The following is a 21,513-nucleotide window of genomic DNA, read 5'->3' as shown; positions in this document are numbered from 1 at the left end:
TGTTGTCGCATGCTGCATGTTGGCGCATGTCGTCGCATGCTGCATGTCGTCGCATGCTGCATGTCGTCGCATGCTGCATGTCGTCGCATGCTGCATGTCGTCGCATGGCGCATGTTGTCGCATGGCGCATGTTGTCGCATGCTGCGTGTCGTCGCATGCTGCATGTCGTCGCATGGCGAATGTCGTCGCATGCTGCATGTCGGCGCATGTTGTCGCATGCTGCATGTCGCATGGCGCATGTTGTCGCATGCTGCATGTTGTCGCATGGTGCATGTTGTCGCATGGCGCATGTTGTCGCATGCCGCATGTCGTCGCATGCTGCATGTCGTTGCATGCTGCATGTCGTCGCATGGTGCATGTCGCATGTCGTCGCATGCTGCATGTCGCCGCATGCTGCATGTCGCCGCATGCTGCATGTCGCCGCATGCTGCATGTCGCCGCATGGCGCATGCTGCATGTCATCGCATGGCGCATGTTGTCGCATGCAGCATGTTGGCGCATGCAGCATGTTTTCGCATGCTGCATGTCGTCGCATGGCGCATGTTGTCGCATGCTGCATGTCATCACATGGCGCATGTCGTCGCATGCTGCATGTTGTCGCATGGCGCATGTTGTCGCATGCTGCATGTCATCGCATGGCGCATGTCGTCGCATGGTGCATGTCGTCGCATGGTGCATGGCGCATGTTGTCGCATGCTGCATGTCGTCGCATGGCGCATGTTGTCACATGCAGCATGTCGTCGCATGCAGCATGTCGTCGCATGGCGCATGTTGTCGCATGCTGCATGTCGTCGCATGCTGCATGTCATCGCATGGCGCATGTCATCGCATGGCGCATGTCGTCGCATGCTGCATGTCGTCGCATGGCGCATGTTCTGTATGTGTGTATGAACTGTATATGTGTTTTTTTTGCTGTTTTTTTTACATTCAACACATTAGCCGGATGATGGGACTACTACTGTCCCATCATTGGCTAATGTGTCACTCACTGTCACTGTAGCAGGCAGAGCCCGATGGGACTTGTAGTCCCATCGGACGATGCCTGCACAGAGACACACATACACACATACACACACACACACACACACACACCCCAAAGACCACCCCCGCAGCAGACCCCAGCACATACCGGCGCCGGCACACAGAGCCCCGGCCCGCACATACCGGCACCGGCACGCAGAGCCCCGCACATCACATCGTGGATTCCCTGCCTAGCCCCGCCCCCAGCAAGTCCCGTCCGCCCCCAGCACAGCCCCGCAGGCAGCCACCAGCCCCGCCCACAGCCCAGTCACTCTTGATGAGTGACTGCTGACTGTGAGGCTGGCTCACGCCTGCTGCTGATGTCACGTCAATTTCCAGAGTCTGGAAATTGACGTGACGTCGGCGGAAATAAGCGGCGGCTGCAGCCTGGGGGTCACGTGACCCGGACTCAGCCGCCAGAATAGCGCCGCTCACAGGCAAAAACGGCAACGGAAGGTAATCACACAATTCATCAGGGGCCCCGGGGGGATACATTGGGGGGTTAATTGAAAGTAGTGGACAACCCCTTTAATTTGTAGTTGGCTCTCAAGCCTGAACAGCTTGGTGTAGGACAACATGTATAAAAAGTATCATGTGATCCAAAAAACAACTTGCCTAATAATTCTGCACGCAGTGTATTCATTGCTCTTCATCCCTATCTTGGTCTGCATGGCTTCTCATCCCTATCCTGGTATGCATGGCTCCTCATCCCTATCCTAATATACATGGCTCCTCATCCCTATCCTAATATGCATGGCTCCTCATCCCTATCCTGGTATGCATGGCTCCTCATCCCTATCCTGGTATGCATGGCTCCTCATCCCTATCCTGGTATGCATGGCTCCTCATCCCTATCCTGGTATGCATGGCTCCTCATCCCTATCCTGGTATGCATTGCTCCTCATCCCTATCCTGGTATGCATGGAACTTCATCCCTATCCTGGTATGCATGGCTCCTAATCCCTATCCTGGTATGCATGGCCACCTCATCCCTATCCTGGTATGCATTGCTCCTCATCCCTATCCTGGTATGCATGGAACTTCATCCCTATCCTGGTATGCATGGCTCCTCATCCCTATCCTGGTATGCATGGCTCCTAATCCCTATCCTGGTATGCATGGCCACCTCATCCCTATCCTGGTATACATTGCTCCTCATCCCTATCCTGGTATGCATTGCTCCTCATCCCTATCCTGGTATGCATGGAACTTCATCCCTATCCTGGTATGCATGGCTCCTCATCCCTATCCTGGTATGCATGGCTCCTAATCCCTATCCTGGTATGCATGGCCACCTCATCCCTATCCTGGTATGCATTGCTCCTCATCCCTATCCTGGTATGCATGGAACTTCATCCCTATCCTGGTATGCATGGCTCCTCATCCCTATCCTGGTATGCATGGAACTTCATCCCTATCCTGGTATGCATGGCTCCTCATCCCTATCCTGGTATGCATGAAACTTCATCCCTATCCTGGTATGCATGGAACTTCATCCCTATCCTGGTATGCATGGAACTTCATCCCTATCCTGGTATGCATGGCTCCTCATCCCTATCCTGGTATGCATGGCTCCTAATCCCTATCCTGGCATGCATGGCCACCTCATCCCTATCCTGGTATGCATTGCTCCTCATCCCTATCCTGGTATGCATGGAACTTCATCCCTATCCTGGTATGCATGGCTCCTCATCCCTATCCTGGTATGCATGGCTCCTAATCCCTATCCTGGTATGCATGGCCACCTCATCCCTATCCTGGTATGCATTGCTCCTCATCCCTATCCTGGTATGCATGGAACTTCATCCCTATCCTGGTATGCATGGCTCCTCATCCCTATCCTGGTATGCATGGAACTTCATCCCTATCCTGGTATGCATGGCTCCTCATCCCTATCCTGGTATGCATGGCTCCTCATCCCTATCCTGGTATGCATGAAACTTCATCCCTATCCTGGTATGCATGGCTCCTCATCCCTATCCTGGTATGCATGGAACTTCATCCCTATCCTGGTATGCATGGCTCCTCATCCCTATCCTGGTATGCATGGCTCCTCATCCCTATCCTGGTATGCATGAAACTTCATCCCTATCCTGGTATGCATGGAACTTCATCCCTATCCTGGTATGCATGGCTCCTCATCCCTATCCTGGTATGCATGGAACTTCATCCCTATCCTTGTATGCATGGCCCCATCAGAAAAACATAAAATAATATATAGACCATCCTACTTACCGTCCCTGCGCTCCCTCGCAGCGTCTTGTTCCGATGACAGCAGCTGTGGTGGCAAGGCATTCACATATGCCGCCGCTAAAGAGAAATTAATATTCACTGCGCTCGCGCTATTCATTCCTTTAAGTAGTGGGCACATGTGATCGCCCGGCAGCTTCTGGAGGCCTGCGACTGCAGCTGACTACTGACTATTCATTTCTCTTTAGCAGCAAGCACAGGCTTTAGCTGCAGCAGCCGGCTCCTGCCTCCTGTGACTCGCTGCTCCTCCGCTGCTGCTCCCCCTCTGTCTTCTGGGACCCTCACTCGAGTATAAGCCGAGGGTGGCTTTTTCAAAATGTGCTAAAAACCCGGCTTCTACTCGAGTATATACGTAAATGTATGTTATTTGTCAGTATAATTGTATAACACAGGCAGCTCATGGTAATGTGGGTGTCACGGTTCCTGATACTTACCTGTCCGGCCGGCGCGCTCCCAGTGTTCCTTCCCCTTCTCCTTCTTCCAGTTTCTCGGCCTCTCTGCGCGTCGGCGGTCAGCGCATGCGCCGTAGGGTCTCCTCCGCCGCTCGGTCTTCTGGGAGGTCGTGACCCGGTGGCCCCGCCTCCAATATGGCGGCGCCCATCTGGTATTTCTGCTCGGCGCTTCCTCAGGTAAGCGCCTGCGTATCTACGTTGTTTCTGCTCCGTTAGTTCAGCGTTATACCCTGGCCCATTCTTGGCTTTGCCTCTGTGTCTCCGTACCCGCCTCAGTCTCTGTTTCTTCGGCTTCTTCCCACATCCCTTATTCCTCCTGCTCCGGCTGTCTGTTTATAATTTGTATTTTTCCCTTCCAGTACTCCGCATTGGTTACCCTCATCATCCTCAGCGTACCTGTTCTTCTGCTCCACCCAGTCGTCCCTTTGGCTCCGGCAGTTGCGGTTCCACCCTCCCTGGGCCTGCTCCTAACACTCCCTGTATAGGGGGTGCACCCATCACGTTTGCTCGCCCTAGGGGGCTCTGGGACTGTGACCCAGAGGGTCCACTTCGGGGTTCACCTCTCTCTCTCTGGCTCACCCCCGTGTAGCGTGATAGTATACGCAGGCCATGGATCCCGCTGGAGCCGCTGCCGCTCAAAAAGAGTTACTCTTTCTCCGCGAAAATCAGTCCCGTATGATGGCCTTTATGAAGTCGATGGACTCTCGTTTGTCCTCACTTCAATCTTCCGATCCATGGAATGCTTCTTTGTTGCTAAATCTGCAACAGGAGCTGGCGCAGCAGCGCGACACCCAAACGCAAATTCTGACTTATCTGGCCGCTATAGATTCTCGCCTTCTCTCTCTACAGACTCCTTCACCTACTGTCGCGTCGGTTCACGCCTCTCATGCACCTCCCCGTTTAGCCAAACCCCCACGCTATAATGGAGACCCCAAAGTGTGTCGGGGATTCCTGAATCAGTGTCACCTCCATTTTGAGCTCTTGCCCTTGCAATACCCCACCGACCGAGCTAAAATAGCCTTCATAATTTCTCATCTCGAGGGGAATGCATTAGCGTGGGTAAATCCTCTCTGGGAACGTGATGATCCACTAATGTCTCGCCTAGATAATTTCCTTGAAACATTCCGTCGAGTGTTCGACGAACCAGGTCGCCTGGCCTCAACCACTGAGTCCCTGTTCAGTTTACAACAGGGAACCCTATCCGTTGGTCAGTACGCCATTCAGTTCCGCACTTTGTCCTCTGACCTTGGGTGGAACAATGAGGCCCTGGTAGGGGCATTCTGGCGTGGACTATCCGGGCGCATAAAAGATGAATTAGCGGGTCGCGATACTCCTACCAATTTGGAGGATCTGATATCCTTGGCTACTCGTATTGATCTCCGATTTCAGGAACGAGCACGAGAGAGAAGGACTCCACGTCTTTCCCTGCCTCTTCGAACGTCACCCAGTCCTAGACCAAGAGTGTCTACCTCTGAGCCGGCGCCGGAACCTATGCAAGTAGACCGGCTCAAGATGTCTGAGCAACGGCGCCAGGAGAGACGCACTCAGGGTTTGTGTTTCTACTGTGGCAGTTCTTCCCATCTTCTGCGTGCTTGTCCTGATCGTCCGGGAAACTCCTCCGCCTAGGTCAGGTAAGAGAGGCCTCCCTAGGTACATGTGATACCTCTCTACCCCTTACGCTCTCTGTTCTGCTTCTTGTCTCTGGTAAACGCTATTCCCTGTCAGCTTACATTGACTCGGGTACAGCAGGGAATTTTATTAGATTAGAGGAGGTAGTAAAATTTTCTGTTCCCGTTAAGACCCTAGAAAGCCCTCTTTTTCTTGCTTCAGTGGACGGCAAGCCCTTGCAAGAGACTATAACCCAGGTCACCCAAGTAGTAGAACTTCAAGTAGGGGTTTTACACAAAGAAAAAATTGCGTTTTACGTTTTAGCCAATATTTCCCATCCGGTACTTTTAGGCTTACCATGGTTACGAACCCATGAACCCGTGTTAGATTGGCATAATGGCAATATTCTCTCGTGGGGGGATTCCTGTCGTGCTCGGTGTCTGTTGTCGGTACGTCCTGTGGGTGACTCTTGTTCTTCCCTAGCCCTTCCTGGTCTGCCTTCTGCTTATTCTTCCTTTTCTGATGTTTTCAATAAGAGGGAAGCAGAGAATCTTCCTCCACATCGGTCCTACGACTGTCCTATAGATCTGGTTCCTGGTGCCATGCCTCCGCGAGGAAGAATCTACCCTCTCTCACCTGCGGAGACTCAAGCCATGTCGGAGTACGTTCAGGAGAACCTTGCTAGAGGATTCATTCGGAAGTCCACCTCCCCTGCTGGAGCCGGTTTCTTTTTTGTCAAGAAAAAAGACGGCTCGCTTCGTCCCTGCATAGACTATAGAGGTTTGAACAACATAACGGTGAAGAATAAATATCCATTACCTTTAATCTCTGAACTCTTTGACCGCTTAAGAGGAGCACGAGTCTTCACTAAGCTAGATCTTCGAGGTGCTTACAACCTTGTTCGAATCCGTGCAGGCGATGAATGGAAGACCGCATTTAATACCCGTGACGGCCACTATGAGTACTTAGTGATGCCTTTTGGTCTCTGTAACGCTCCCGCTGTGTTCCAAGAATTCGTAAATGACATCTTCAGAGATTGCCTTTATATCTGTGTCGTAGTCTATCTTGACGACATACTAATCTTCTCTCCGAATCTCTCCGCCCATCGACGAGATGTCCGTCTTGTTTTACAACGCCTCCGTGAGAACCATCTTTTTGCCAAGATTGAAAAATGTGTTTTCGAACAATCAAGTGTACCCTTCCTGGGGTATATTGTTTCCGATGCCGGTCTGAAGATGGATCCAGCCAAGGTGTCCGCAGTTCTGGATTGGCCACAGCCTGTTGGAATTAAAGCCATTCAACGCTTCCTCGGCTTCGTCAATTACTATAGGCAATTCATTCCACATTTTTCTTCATTGACCAAACCCATCTCGGCTCTCACTCGCAAAGGACTTGCTTCCAACAACTGGTCTTCGGAGGCCCAAAATGCATTCCTCACTTTGAAACAAAAATTTGCTGCAGCTCCGGTGCTTCATCGTCCTGATGCCAACAGACCCTTCGTCCTTGAAGTGGATGCATCTTCCGTGGGAGTCGGAGCAGTCCTCTTACAGAAGTCAGTTTCTGGACGTGTCGTCACTTGTGGTTTCTTCTCCAAATCATTTTCTTCTTCAGAACGCAATTACTCTATCGGAGATAAGGAACTGTTGGCCATTAAGTTGGCCTTGGAAGAGTGGCGATATCTTCTCGAAGGGGCCGTTCATTCCTTCACCATATTTACGGACCATAAGAATCTAGCCTATGTACAAACTGCACAAAGACTCAACCCTCGACAGGCCAGATGGTCCCTGTTTTTTGGACGTTTTGATTTCGAACTCCATTTTCGTCCTGGAGACAAAAATGTCAGAGCTGATGCTCTCTCGCGGTCCTCTCAACCTTTGGATGAGGTGGAGAATCCAGCACATATTATAGATCCGACTAGGATTATTTCCGTTGCTCCTCTGGAAGTAGTTTCCTCTCCTCCTGGGAAGACCTTCGTGGCAAGCAAAGACAGAAAGCGAGTTCTGCTCTGGGGCCACTCCTCCAAATTTGCCGGGCACGCGGGAGTCAAGAAGACACTTTCTCTTATAGCTCGTCACTACTGGTGGCCATCCTTTCGTCAAGATGTCCTGGATTTCATTGCCTCGTGTCCTTCTTGTGCTAAAAATAAGGTTCCTCGGCAATTACCTACCGGACTCTTACATCCGCTTCCTGTACCTTCTTGTCCTTGGAGTGATATTGCCATGGACTTTATTACGGATCTCCCTCGCTCTTCTAATTGCTCTGTTATCCTGGTGGTAGTGGATCGATTTTCGAAAATGGCTCACTTCATACCTTTGTCTGGATTGCCATCTGCCCCTGAATTGGCGAAGATCTTCATCCTTCATATCTTCCGACTTCACGGCTTTCCTCGTCATATCGTTTCTGATCGTGGAGTTCAGTTCACCGCTCGCTTCTGGAGAGCTCTGTGTAGCTTAATGAAGGTGACTTTGGATTTCTCCTCCGCCTACCATCCTCAGTCCAATGGCCAAGTGGAGCGTGTCAATCAGGTTCTCACGTCCTATTTACGACATTTTTCCAATGCCCACCAGGATGATTGGGTCTCTTTGCTTCCATGGGCTGAATTTGCCTATAACAATCACCCCTGTGAATCTTCCTCTAAATCTCCATTCTTGGTGGTTTTCGGGCAGCACCCTGGCATTCCTTTTCCCATTTCCTGCACTTCAGGCGTACCGGCAGCTGATTCTTTGTCCCAGGAGTTCTCCAAAATTTGGCAAGAAACTAAGGAGTCACTTCTTAAGGCCAGTGATCGTATGAAAAGGTTTGCAGATAAGAGACGGCTTGATGCACCTCCTTATCAACCAGGGGATAAGGTGTGGCTCTCTTCTCGGTATATCAGGTTGAAAATTCCTTCTCATAAACTTGGTCCTCGCTACATTGGTCCCTTTGAAATTTCCAACCGGATTAATGATGTGGCTTACAAGTTAAAATTACCTGCATCTTTGCGTGTTCCTAATGCCTTTCATGTCTCGCTTCTTAAACCTGCTGTATTTAATCGTTTTCACCCATCTTCTACTGTAGACCCTTCCTTCTCTTCCTCCGATGGACAATTCGAGGTGAGGGACATTCTAGCCCAGAAAACGGTTAAGGGTCGGACGTGGTTTCTGATTGATTGGAAGGGTTTTGGTCCTGAGGAGAGATCTTGGGAACCTCGAGAGAACATCAATGCACCCCATATTTTGAAGAAGTTTCTTTCCAGTTCCAGGAGGAGGGGGAGTAAGAAAGGGGGTACTGTCACGGTTCCTGATACTTACCTGTCCGGCCAGCGCGCTCCCAGTGTTCCTTCCCCTTCTCCTTCTTCCAGTTTCTCGGCCTCTCTGCGCGTCGGTGGTCAGCGCATGCGCCGTAGGGTCTCCTCCGCCGCTCGGTCTTCTGGGAGGTCGTGACCCGGTGGCCCCGCCTCCAATATGGCGGCGCCCATCTGGTATTTCTGCTCGGCGCTTCCTCAGGTAAGCGCCTGCGTATCTACGTTGTTTCTGCTCCGTTAGTTCAGCGTTATACCCTGGCCCATTCTTGGCTTTGCCTCTGTGTCTCCGTACCCGCCTCAGTCTCTGTTTCTTCGGCTTCTTCCCACATCCCTTATTCCTCCTGCTCCGGCTGTCTGTTTATAATTTGTATTTTTCCCTTCCAGTACTCCGCATTGGTTACCCTCATCATCCTCAGCGTACCTGTTCTTCTGCTCCACCCAGTCGTCCCTTTGGCTCCGGCAGTTGCGGTTCCACCCTCCCTGGGCCTGCTCCTAACACTCCCTGTATAGGGGGTGCACCCATCAGGTTTGCTCGCCCTAGGGGGCTCTGGGACCGTGACCCAGAGGGTCCACTTCGGGGTTCACCTCTCTCTCTCTGGCTCACCCCCGTGTAGCGTGATAGTGGGAACTTGTGATTTTGAAGCACTCTGATGCAAAAGTAATTATTTATTAAAACATTTTTTCTATGTATTGAAGTCAAGTCAAAAATATAATGTTCCTGTTTCTTCACCCAATGCTGAAGGTCTGTGAAGTATATAGAGATATAAGTGAAATGGCAATACAGTATTCACCTAAATTTGTCTTTTGTAAGTCTTTGCCTCCTGTGTCCAGATGGCAATAAGATGGCAAGTTTTCCACCTTCCCTGGCTGCATCCTGTCTTTCTGTTTTATGGCCTTCCCATAAGATAAAGGCATTGTTCTCACCTCTGTACAGATGAAGGAGATTTAAGAATCTTTATCCACTTTGATGCTAGCAAGAAACATCAGAGCCAAAAGCGCTTCAGCTCTGGCCGTGGCTGAAGTTTTTGATTCTCTGATCCCTTTGGTCTGTGGGAATTCAGGATTTTCTTTCAATAAAACCCTGACTGTGAAGGATTTTCTTATTAAAAGCAGTGTCTGATGTATTTTCCCCTCTGCTTGTCTGTTCTCTTTTGTTACACATCTTTTGAAAGGCTTCACAGTGACTTGACTTTCCAAAAAGCTTTCACTCTGCCACTCCAATATAGATTTGGAAAGTGAGAAGCCGCCAAGTGTAATCACTTGGCATGTAACACCTTCGATGCCGTTGCTTACAATGGATTCCTGTTCTTTAATGCTGTAAGCATCCACACCTTGTACACACATACACAGTATACAGACATCAGTGCAGAAGATCACATTAACAATTCTAAACTCTTGCTTCCTACACATTGAGCATATGAAGAATAGAAGAAAGTGGTCAAATTGGACAAGTTATTACCGTAGATGTTAACCAAGACATTAATGACCTGATTCCTCAAAGCTTTTATGCCAGAAAACTAAAAACATAGAAAGCTTTGAAAAGTTGCAAAATGTTGGTGACTTTTGGCATTTTCACTCTAATTATGCCCAACTCCGCCAAAACGGACAGAGCTGGGGCAGGATTGAGCGTAGCACCACAGCTCAAATAATTCATGATGAGCTTTAGTTCTGCAGTGGTAATCTCCTGCCGATAAAACACTGATTGTATTGAAACAGTAAGCAGCTGAGCAAGTGATCCTTCCCTGGAATCGGGATCTTTGCCCCTACATTATGCTGCTCTCAGATTAACTTCACACGTTCCGTATGTGGTCATTATTTTATATCGGAAAAAAAAAAAAAAAGAGAAGCCAGCACTGCTAATGGTCAGAACGCAATACAAATGGTGCACATGCACCTACTGAATTCTAACTGTAGTTCAAATATGAGACATTTAGCAAATAATTGATCAATTGTTTGAGCTACCCCGCCACTTCACGGCAATCTCATAATGGGGCAGTCCTACGCTACGTTTTTTATTAACATTGTGCCATTACGGCCTCCTAGATGTATAAAAAAAGCATAAAAAGAAAGACACCATTACTATACTATGACATGCAAGCTGTACCTGGAGACATTTTCAGAATCACCCCCTTGGTGCCGGGAAGGACAAGCGTAGGTGAAGGCCGATCAGGTCCAGTGCGGACATGTCAGATCTGGCCTCCACGCCTCCAAGCCAGCACCAAGGTTAAAGAGTGAGACAGGTTCAGACACAGCTGCAAAATTAACTAGAGCCTGAGGCAGGGCTGCTGTGTGTGTGAACAGCAGCCTATCAATCACAGAGAACACAGAAAGAATGGCGTACGTAACCCAGCGTGCGCGGCAACAGTGGTGGTCAGCCACTTACCAATGTAAAAGAAAAAAAAAAAAGAGAAGCCAGCACTGCTAATGGTCAGAACGCAATACAAATGGTGCACATGCACATTATTTTATATCCGTATTTGTAAGCCAAAACCAGGAGTGGATGAAAAATGCAGAAGTGGTGACGTGTTTCTATTATATTTTTTTCTGATTGTTTCACTCCTGGTTTTGGCATACAAATATTGATGTAAAATAGTGACCAAATACTGAAAGTGTGAACATGGCCAAAATTGGCAAAAACCTACTGACAGATTCCCTTTAAAAGCATGTATTTTAGGCTGAGATTGTATTGCTTGTACATGATATTTTTCATGTTTTCCTGCATATTGTTGAGCGGAATGACTTAAGTGAATGACAATCCCTCATTGAGTTTGTTCTGGTGGGGAGTTTGCAAGTCTTTTTCTGATCTCCCAGCTGATATATGAAAACATTTAAAGTTCACCTCAACTCACAGAAAATGTCAGCAAAAGACAGCTCATTGATGGATTTTTAGTTAACTTATTCTACAGCCTGCATGGACGCAAAGAGCTGGTAAAAGCCAAGAGATAATGAAATCAAATTACAAATATAAATTTTATTATTATATTTTATTATTATATTATATTTTTGACTCAAAATACACATTTATGTACAAAAAATGTCTCAAGTGTCCATATCATGTAAGCCTTATTCCACTCATAACCTGTTTAAATAGTTAAATAAAATGTTACTTCTTCTATGTCCCTATGATAGAAGTCTGAGAATCTGACAAATTCCCTAGAGCCCTTACCCTGTTGAACTGTTTAAGGCTGGGTTAATTGTCTTAATTTATTTCTTTAAGTCTGATTTCCTTGCTTTTTGGACAGGTATAACAATGTAAGAGGAGACTTAATAATTCACCTGTCGAACTGATAATGATGGATCTTAATATTTTTTTGTGGTCTTTGTAACTGCAAAAGCCATTTGGACAATAAGAATCTTAAGCCTAGGCTTTATTATTTCAGTTTCAGTTTCTTTATTTATGTACTTTTTAGCAATTATGCCTAAAAACCTGCTTCTCATCTAGGAGACAGAGGGCATAGTGAATCCTCTTGGCCAAGCTGTATTGCATGGCCTACAAGACTTGCTATGAAAACAGGTGCTCTCTATTAAAAGATTTTGTGCTCCACTAGACTCGCATCAAGGGCCTATCACTTAGTGGTTGAGGGGCAAGATCCTATAAAAAAAAAAACTCTGTACATATGTGTCTCTCCCTGGCATGTTAAGCATGTAACGCTCTACAAGGAGGAATATTACCCCTTAAACCCCAGTCAGAGGATTCTCATACAGCCAAATCAGATCTCATACTTTGCACTGACGAGGGGCAACACCCCAAAACATGTCTGCAAATTGAGATTCTGCTTTGGCTTTTAATCTCAGTTATATGCAAGGCTCGTTAAAGGATCGATATTGACTTTTAGGAAAGCTATTAGCAATAGGTGGCATTAGAGTTCTACTCTAAAGGGGAAACTGTAATAAATGCTTGCAAGCTTCTGAAGAAAAGCTAAGTTCTAAATAATTTTTGTTGTTTTTTTAGGTGTGACAGGCAGGTAAAGCTACTTAGATATTAGTTAGATTGATGCTCATTACCACTAGTGAGTGGTGGCTTATATCCCAAGAGTTAAAAAGATCGGTAGAGACAATAAGCTCCCATACATATACGATAGGAACTGATCCTGCAGAAATCCACAAGTTTGACTGATTTTAGGCCTTTTTCACACTTCCGTCGGCAGTGTCACATCTCAATGCGTCGGCGAGACGTACCGACAGATCTTAGAAAATATTAGTAAAATGTGTGCAACGTTTCCAGTATTTCGACGGATGCGTCTCCAGAATTTGCATAGCGGAGAAGCAGGATTTTCTATTCCGGGACGAGAGAGATTGATTGATTTTTCCCCGGGTTGGAATGTGCTTCCAGGCATGCTCAGAAGTAAAAACTGCATCCGTCACTGGATTCCTGCGTTTCACAGTGTGCACTGGATCCAGTGTCCATAGGCTCCCATTCTGTGAAACGACGTATGCCGCAGGAGGCGTCGGGGAACGATTTTCCACTGCAGACAAAAAACGTTTCATGGAATGTTTTTTGGAAAAGACGGGCCGTTAAATTCCGCAGGATCCAGTGCACGACGGATGAAACGTGTGGCCATCCGTCGCGATACGTTGCTAATACAAGTCTATGAGAAAATGCAGGATTCTGCAAATTTTTTTGCAGGATCGTGTTTTCTCAAAAAACAACGAATCTCGACGGGACTACAAAGATGAAAGTGTGAAAGAGGCCTTAGGCTACTTTCACACTAGCGTTATACGACGCACGACGAATTGCGTCGTTGCGACGTACCGACGCTAGCAGTGAATGCGCCGCACAACGGGGGCAGCGGATGCTGTTTCTCAACGCATCCGCTGCCCCATTGTGAGGTGCGGGGAGGAGGGGGCGGACACGACGCACCAAAAAACGTTACATGCAATGTTTTTTGGTGGCAACGGTCCGACGCAACACGACGCAACCGTCGCACGACGGTTGCGACGTGTGGCAATGCGTCGCACTGCGTCGCTAATGCTAGTCTGGAGAAAAAACGCATCCTGCAAGCACTTTTGCAGGATGCGTTTTTTCTACAAAACGACGCAAGACGCTAGTGTGAAAGTAGCCTTAGGCCTTAGGTATTTTGTCTCACGTCGAACTCCGTCGAATTTTGAAAATGCAGGATCCTGCAAAAAAAAATTTGCAGGATCCTGCATTTTCCCATAGACTTGTATTAGCGATGGATTGTGACGGATGGCCACACGTTTCATCCGTTGTGCACTGGATCTGTCAGAAAATAGCGGTCCGCCGTGGAGAGAAAACGTTTATAGGACGTTTTTCTGCACGTCGGAAAATCGGGCAGCGACGGGTCCTGCGCTGTCCGTCGTCGGCTATAATGGAAGCAGGATTTGTCGCTGACCGTCACACACAGGAATCCAGCGACATATCACGTTTTTTCCTCTGAGAATCCCCGGAAGGATTTTCAAGGCAGGGGAAAATCTCTCTCTCTCGTCACAACACTGGATGCGTTCCCTCCGTTGTATCATTATTTTATCAACATCCTTCGGCACGTCTTCCCGACTCATTAGGACGGGACACTGCCGACGGAAGTGTGAAAGAGGCCCAAGTTGTATGTTTTGCCACCAGTTGCTCATGACACATATGAATGCAGGTTACATCACATGTGCTCCAAGTATCAGTCAGAACAGACGAATCTTGAGTAAAGGGAGCTTTGTTTTCTCAAAAGAACACTAAAAGGATGTACATAGCCCCTTCCTGCAACCTCTCCCTCCACACAGTAACCATGTACTTTTATAGGCTTTTAAGCTGACCAAAATGGATAATTAAAATGTGTATGATTTTTATTTTTGCTAATGGTCCAAATCTCTAAAATCAGTGCTCTATGAAATCCTGTGGTAATTTGGTATCTATAGTTTGCATTTTAATAAACACTATTGATCAATGCCATAAAGAAATCATCACAAGTTGAGTTTTATGTTTGTCTCACTTAAAAAGTACATGATGAGTAAGCAGACGGCCTCGTATAGTGTTAACAGTGGATTCTCTAGTGACCCAATAAGTAGCCGCTATAGGGATTAGCATGCGAAGACAGATTACACGAATAGTTTGATGTCATCACTGGAAACTAAAATAAAATCAGGAGGGATGACTCGCCGGTGCAGACAATGTTAAAAAACAAAGTTAAAAGCAGGTGCCAAAGTATTTTGCATGCAGTTTCATTTCCTAGCATGGGAAGGGAAATTTTAATGTTGGAAACCACACTGTAAAGCAAGGAAAAAAACCCTAACTTTTGTTGATGTTCATAAGGGACTAAGACTTGGCTCCAGAGCAGGAATCTGTTGTTTAAACATCAGCACATGCCTATAATGTCAGTGATCCCATAATGGGCCACATCTTCGTAAAAGGTGATGAGTTAAAAGGTGCTGCTGCCTTACTGAACCCTGCACATGTTATTTTATGACAATGTAGTTTATCTTTACAGCTTTTTTTTTGGTTTGTGGGTCATTAAATTAAACGGTAACATTGTATTCCTTTGTAACGCAACCATGAAAGAACAAATCCTAGTCACATATAGGAGTAGCTCTTCCTGTCTGTGCATGGCCAGTTGGCTAGGCTCGCACAGACTCAGAATATTTTGTCCGTGAGGTGAACATTTAAAAAACAAACTCTTAACAGTCTAAAAGGCCACACAGGGACACTGAGTTTTCCTGCAGGCAGGTTTATTTTTCGCTTACTAGGGGGTTTTCATATCACAGTAAGTGATTGGACATAACTTAGATGGGCTGTCACTTACTGATTCATGGGGGTGCAGCCCACCGATTTCTAGAAAAAGAAACAATCGGTTGCATAACAACCACCGTTTTTACTACGAACACTCCTGACCAAGTGCTATACAGAGAACTGCAATACAGAACCATTCACTTATATTGGTAGTGAATAGAGATGAGCGAACCCGAACTTAAGAGTTCGGAGTTCGTACCGGATAGTTAGTGTCAGATGCTAAACGCCAAACACAGACTTCTCCCGGCAGTCTGTTGCAGAGAGAGTAAGAGAGAGAATTTCCATCTTTAAAGTTTCGATCCCATTGTTTTAAATGTGGTTCGGTTTCAGGTTCAAATTCGAATACAGTTCTGGTTCCCAAACCGAACTTTGGAATGAAGTTCGGATCGTGTACCAGAATCTGAACGTCCACGCGTCCGCTCATCCCTAGTAGTGAATGTGACACTTAAAGAGTACTTTTTTTCTGGATTTCTTTTTAATTTAAACTCAGTACCTCCTCCAATAGGTTCTGGTCCTTTTGATTATGGACCATTTTTTTCTTATTTCTTCTGTGCCCTTCCATTCCAAAATTTGACCTTGTCAGAAATAAAGATGCAAATTTTCACTTCAACCACCTAGGCATATTCCACACAACTTCTTTTGTGGGTGTTTGCATTTTCTTCTCTGACCCTAGCCAATCAAAACACAGCACCACCCACATACAAGTTGTATGGTAAAGATATAATTTGCATGCTTATTACCAAGGGGCATATCTTTGAAATAGAGGGGCACAGAGCATAAAGAAAAATTGTTCCGGACTCACTGGAACAACAACAATTGAGGGAGATCCTATGTTCAAATTAAAAAGAACCATACCCAGTAAAGGTCCTCTATAAGGTGCCTATGAAACTTCAGTAACATTCGTTCCGCCTGCAGATGTTCCCTTTTGAGCCCCTTCTAGAAATGTGTGCTTGGTAAAGCAAAGTTTGTATGTGATTTGAATGAAACAAGAATGAAATGGTCTTCTAAATCCTGACAAAATTGTCAATTTTTTTAATGTGTGTGGGCACCTTTACTGGACGTGATTAGTGATGAGTGAGTATACTCGTTACTCGAGATTTCCCAAGCAGGCTCGGGTGATCTCCGAGTATTTGGATGTGCTCGGAGATTTAGTTTCTGTCTCTGTAGCTGCATGATTTGCAGCTGCTAGACAGCCTGAATACATGTGGGGATTTCCTAACAAACAGGCAATCCCCACATGTACTCAAGCTGGCTAGCAGCAGCAAATCATGCAGCTACGGTGACAAACTAAATCCACCTGAGCATGCTTGGGAAATCTCAAGTAGCGAGTATACTCTCTCATCAGTAGACGTGAGCAGTGGGAGTTTGTACAGCTAGTCTGCAGTTCCGTTAGTGGTAACATCCTTGTAGTATACCATCTTGAAATATATTGTGATATGAAAAGCTATATAAAGAACATCTGTTACCTATAATTGCTATTAATTTTAGTTTGTGCAGGAAAAAGTATTAATATTGCAATTTGAAAACATTGTTATGTGGCCATAGATACAAATCTTATTCATGCATAAGCATTCTTGTCCATTCACATGATAGTGTTGACCAGTGTAGGGATATGATCTAATTTCCATGCATAATTTATCTTGTTGTCCCTGGTGATAAGAGCAGTCTGTATACTCAGTTGTACATTAGTTTGATTTTAAACCTGTCTAAACTGAAAGACAGGACATATGTAGTCATGCGCGTTTATATTTGCCTGTGTATGGATGTATGCTGCTCCAGCTCCTTTTTGTGTATTTTCTGTGCTTTGAGGCATCTTTTTAATTTAATTAATTTTATTGTCTATATCTATGGGAATTTTAACATTTGTTGAAATAAAGTGTTCATTTAATATAATTGCAATCTGTTATCACGTCTTGATCGCTATGTAGTATAGTTACTACAGGATTAGTATGTTTATCTGAATGCTTATTGCTTATGGTTATATAGGTTCTATCTTTGGCCAAATTCTGACAATTGTGAAACATGGTCCGTGTACAGGCCCGTTGCAGGTCTCCCAACCCAAAGGCTGCAGCAGCTAGCCTGTACATCATGGTCATCTGATTTTGGCCTTCTTCTGTATAGTGCCTGGAATACATTTTATTCATCTCAATAATACAAAATTCAATATACAATGGGGGGTGGTTCTTTACCAAAAAAACCCATCAGATTTGATCCTCTAAAACTTTCAGAAACACTTTCAATTGCTCACTATTTCTAAATATCTGTATTTAGAGTGAAAACATCACCATATACAGGTCCTTCTCAAAAAATTAGCATATAGTGTTAAATTTCATTATTTACCATAATGTAATGATTACAATTAAACTTTCATATATTATAGATTCATTATCCACCAACTGAAATTTGTCAGGTCTTTTATTGTTTTAATACTGATGATTTTGGCATACAACTCCTGATAACCCAAAAAACCTGTCTCAATAAATTAGCATATTTCACCCGACCAATCAAATAAAAGTGTTTTTTAATACCAAACAAAAAAACCATCAAATAATAATGTTCAGTTATGCACTCAATACTTGGTCGGGAATCCTTTGGCAGAAATGACTGCTTCAATGCGGCGTGGCATGGAGGCAATCAGCCTGTGACACTGCTGAGATGTTATGGAGGCCCAGGATGCTTCAATAGCGGCCTTAAGCTCATCCAGAGTGTTGGGTCTTGCGTCTCTCAACTTTCTCTTCACAATATCCCACAGATTCTCTATGGGGTTCAGGTCAGGAGAGTTGGCAGGCCAATTGAGCACAGTAATACCATGGTCAGTAAACCATTTACCAGTGGTTTTGGCACTGTGAGCAGGTGCCAGGTCGTGCTGAAAAATGAAATCTTCATCTCCATAAAGCATTTCAGCCGATGGAAGCATGAAGTGCTCCAAAATCTCCTGATAGCTAGCTGCATTGACCCTGCCCTTGATGAAACACAGTGGACCAACACCACCAGCTGACATGGCACCCCACACCATCACTGACTGTGGGTACTTGACACTGGACTTCAGGCATTTTGGCATTTCCTTCTCCCCAGTCTTCCTCCAGACTCTGGCACCTTGATTTCCGAATGACATGCAAAATTTGCTTTCATCAGAAAAAAGTACTTGGGACCACTTAGCAACAGTCCAGTGCTGCTTCTCTGTAGCCCATTTCCTGCACACGCCTGTGCACGGTGGCTCTGGATGTTTCCACACCAGACTCAGTCCACTGCTTCCTCAGGTTCCCCAAGGTCTGGAATCGGTCCTTCTCCACAATCTTCCTCAGGGTCCGGTCACCTCTTCTCGTTGTACAGCGTTTTCTGCCACATTTTTGCCTTCCAACAGACTTACCATTGAGGTGCCTTGATACAGCACTCTGGGAACAGCCTATTTGTTGAGAAATTTCTTTCTGGGTCTTACCCTCTTGCTTGAGGGTGTCAATGATGGCCTTCTTGACATCTGTCAGGTCGCTAGTCTTACCCATGATGGGGGTTTTGAGTAATGAACCAGGCAGGGAGTTTTTAAAAGCCTCAGGTATCTTTTGCATGTGTTTAGAGTTAATTAGTTGATTCAGAAGATTAGGGTAATAGGTCATTTAGAGAACCTTTTCTTGATATGCTAATTTATTGAGACAGGTTTTTTGGGTTATCAGGAGTTGTATGCCAAAATCATCAGTATTAAAACAATAAAAGACCTGACAAATTTCAGTTGGTGGATAATGAATCTATAATATATGAAAGTTTAATTGTAATCATTACATTATGGTAAATAATGAAATTTAACACTATATGCTAATTTTTTGAGAAGGACCTGTACATCAGGTTGTGTCCGTATATATAGTTCTGTATAACTTATTATAGTTATTATTATATTTAATGTTCTAAGTTCTGTGAGAATGTTGTGGAATAGATCTGCTTCCCAGCAGGACACAGGTAGAAACATGGAAAAAGAGATTAAAACTTTAGAAGTGTATGTTATGGTGAAGGTGAATAATGGAAGGGTTAATGCATCCCGTGACTTTACCTTTACTGACACCGATTCCTGTTCAGCACATATTAAAAGAGTTTCCTTTACATTCCCCTTAGAAGAGGAATGACAGATCTGTCTCTGGAGCAGGAATTAGATAACACCAGGCTTCAATTTGCTCCATGTGTTGAATGTACAGGGAATAGCCCCTCCGGCCCTCTCGATTTCGCCCTCAATGCTGAAATGAAGCTGGCTCTGCTGTGGTGCTAGAACCAAGACATTTTTCTCATATTCTCTTTTATCTTTCAGTTCTTTATGACGCTACTCACACCCTTCACTTTTATGCTGGAGAAGATTGAGAGTATCCTGCCATCCAGTCTTTGGCACCAGCTGACCCGCATGTGATCATATCTCCAATGAGCAGAAGACAAGATCTGGCAACACTTAGACCGATTTATGGCAACATGTGAAATTGTGTCTCAGCAGTGGCCAAAGTCTGTCTTCTCCAGACTTCAGGATTTAAAATGTGATGACTATTCCCTCTCGAGGAAATCTGTTGGACCAGAATGAGTGGGGAAATTGTGTGTTTAACACCTATTAAAAAGTTACCTGATTGCGCCTTGTTAATGTGTTATTTCTCATCTTCTGTTCCTAACTCTTGTCACTGATGGTATCACTCAGAGTGATGAAGGGTAATTTCTACCTGCTATATTCGTTATCAACAAGAATATGTCCTTGTTAAAAATTAGGTTTTTGTGTATGAAGATACTTCGAGCTATCCTGGGCAGCCATGTTACCTTTAAAATGAGTCTGACAGCACAGAATGACTGTTCAAACCAAGTGCAGGCGCTTGGTGCACCCTTGGTGTGGACTAACATTTAAGTGCTCCCTTACTTGGTTTCTCCCTGTCTCCACTCCAACCTCTTCTTTGATTGACAGCTCTGGCTTAATAGAACCAGAGATGGGTGGAAATAGATAAAAAAACAAGTAGGTAGGAAGGTGCACTGAAATGTTTGGCCACACCAAGGGTGCACCAAGCGCCTGTACTTGGTTTGAACAGGCATTCTGTGCTGACAGACTCCATTTAAAGTCCCTCCTTCCTTGGCAAAATTGCAATAATGGTACTGTATATGGGCTTTTTAGGTCTTGGGGGAGAAAGAGGTCCTTTTTTTAAAAAAAAAAAAAGAGCCATAGGATTTAAGAGAAAAGTTATTGAAGAAAAATCTGGAATAGATCTGAAGCGGTTTCACTGGATATGTTTACCCTAGATGTCACACAGGCTAAAACCTGGGTTCATATGCTCTGCTTTTTTACTATTTTTTTTTAATGGACTAAGCGCTACAATAAATATGTTTTTCATAAACTGAAGATTTTTCTTGCCCAATTCCTCCTCCATTCACCATCCACTTTAAACCCATATAACAGAACCAATGGATCTGTAATGAGGGTAAAAAATGACCTAATGAGAATGAAAAGTGCACTCAAAATTGATGCAAAAATGCACCATTTTACCATCTGGCATGTAAATAAGGTCTACAAACATTTGCACATAGCCATCTTACAATTACGTTTTGTTCTGAACCTTATTAAAGGTTGTACCTCTATATCTCCAGTTACTTGTGCATTCTTATGGAATTAAACAGGAAAAATGTACACAGGCATTCTCCCCTGCAATGATTGCTTTTGAGAAAGGATTTGTATGCATTCCGACACAGCCTGTGTGCACCGATGTCTGCCATGCACGGTACATAAGCTGTACCAGCAGATTCACCTTGGTCAGATACATAGTATATTGAAGTAAGCAGCATTGTGGATACGGTTTTAAAAGTAAAGCTGTTATGTCCCATTTAATCAACTAAGGGTATGTTCACACGTTGCGTTTTTTCAGCGGGTTTTTTAATGCAACTTTTTAGCTGCATTTTACAGCACCAGCAATGTCTGAGATTTCAGAAATCTCATGCACACAGCTTGGTATTTTTGTCCTTATTACTTTGTGCAGTACCTTGGTTTTTGCCTCAGCATGTCAATTCTTTCAGCATTTTTTCTGTTTTTCACCCATTGAAAGCAATGGGTGGTGCAAGAAACACTGGAAAAACACACGTATCAGATTTTTTTTGTATGCACAAAAGACAAATGTACCATGACAAAAACGCAGGAAAGAATCGCATGAAAAACTAAG

General features: G+C 45.1%; 1 protein-coding gene across 2 annotated transcripts in view; it reads left to right on the top strand.

Annotated features, from left to right (window-relative positions):
• Positions 1 to 19,948, top strand: part of ST7L (suppression of tumorigenicity 7 like) — a 195,671-nt gene extending 175,723 nt beyond the window's left edge. For both annotated transcript variants that reach the window (XM_077294908.1, XM_077294906.1), the window contains exon 15: positions 19,644 to 19,948. In XM_077294908.1, coding sequence (XP_077151023.1) covers positions 19,644 to 19,739 — 96 coding nt within the window. In that variant the 3' untranslated portion in view covers positions 19,740 to 19,948. The remainder of the gene's footprint in view (positions 1 to 19,643) is intronic.
• Positions 19,949 to 21,513: the final 1,565 nt, after the last annotated feature.

The sequence above is a fragment of the Ranitomeya variabilis genome, chromosome 3 (genome assembly GCF_051348905.1).
Source record: "Ranitomeya variabilis isolate aRanVar5 chromosome 3, aRanVar5.hap1, whole genome shotgun sequence".
Lineage (NCBI taxonomy): Eukaryota > Metazoa > Chordata > Amphibia > Anura > Dendrobatidae > Ranitomeya > Ranitomeya variabilis.
The sequence above is the reverse complement of the archived record's forward strand: the minus strand, read 5'-3'. Positions and strand labels throughout refer to the sequence as shown.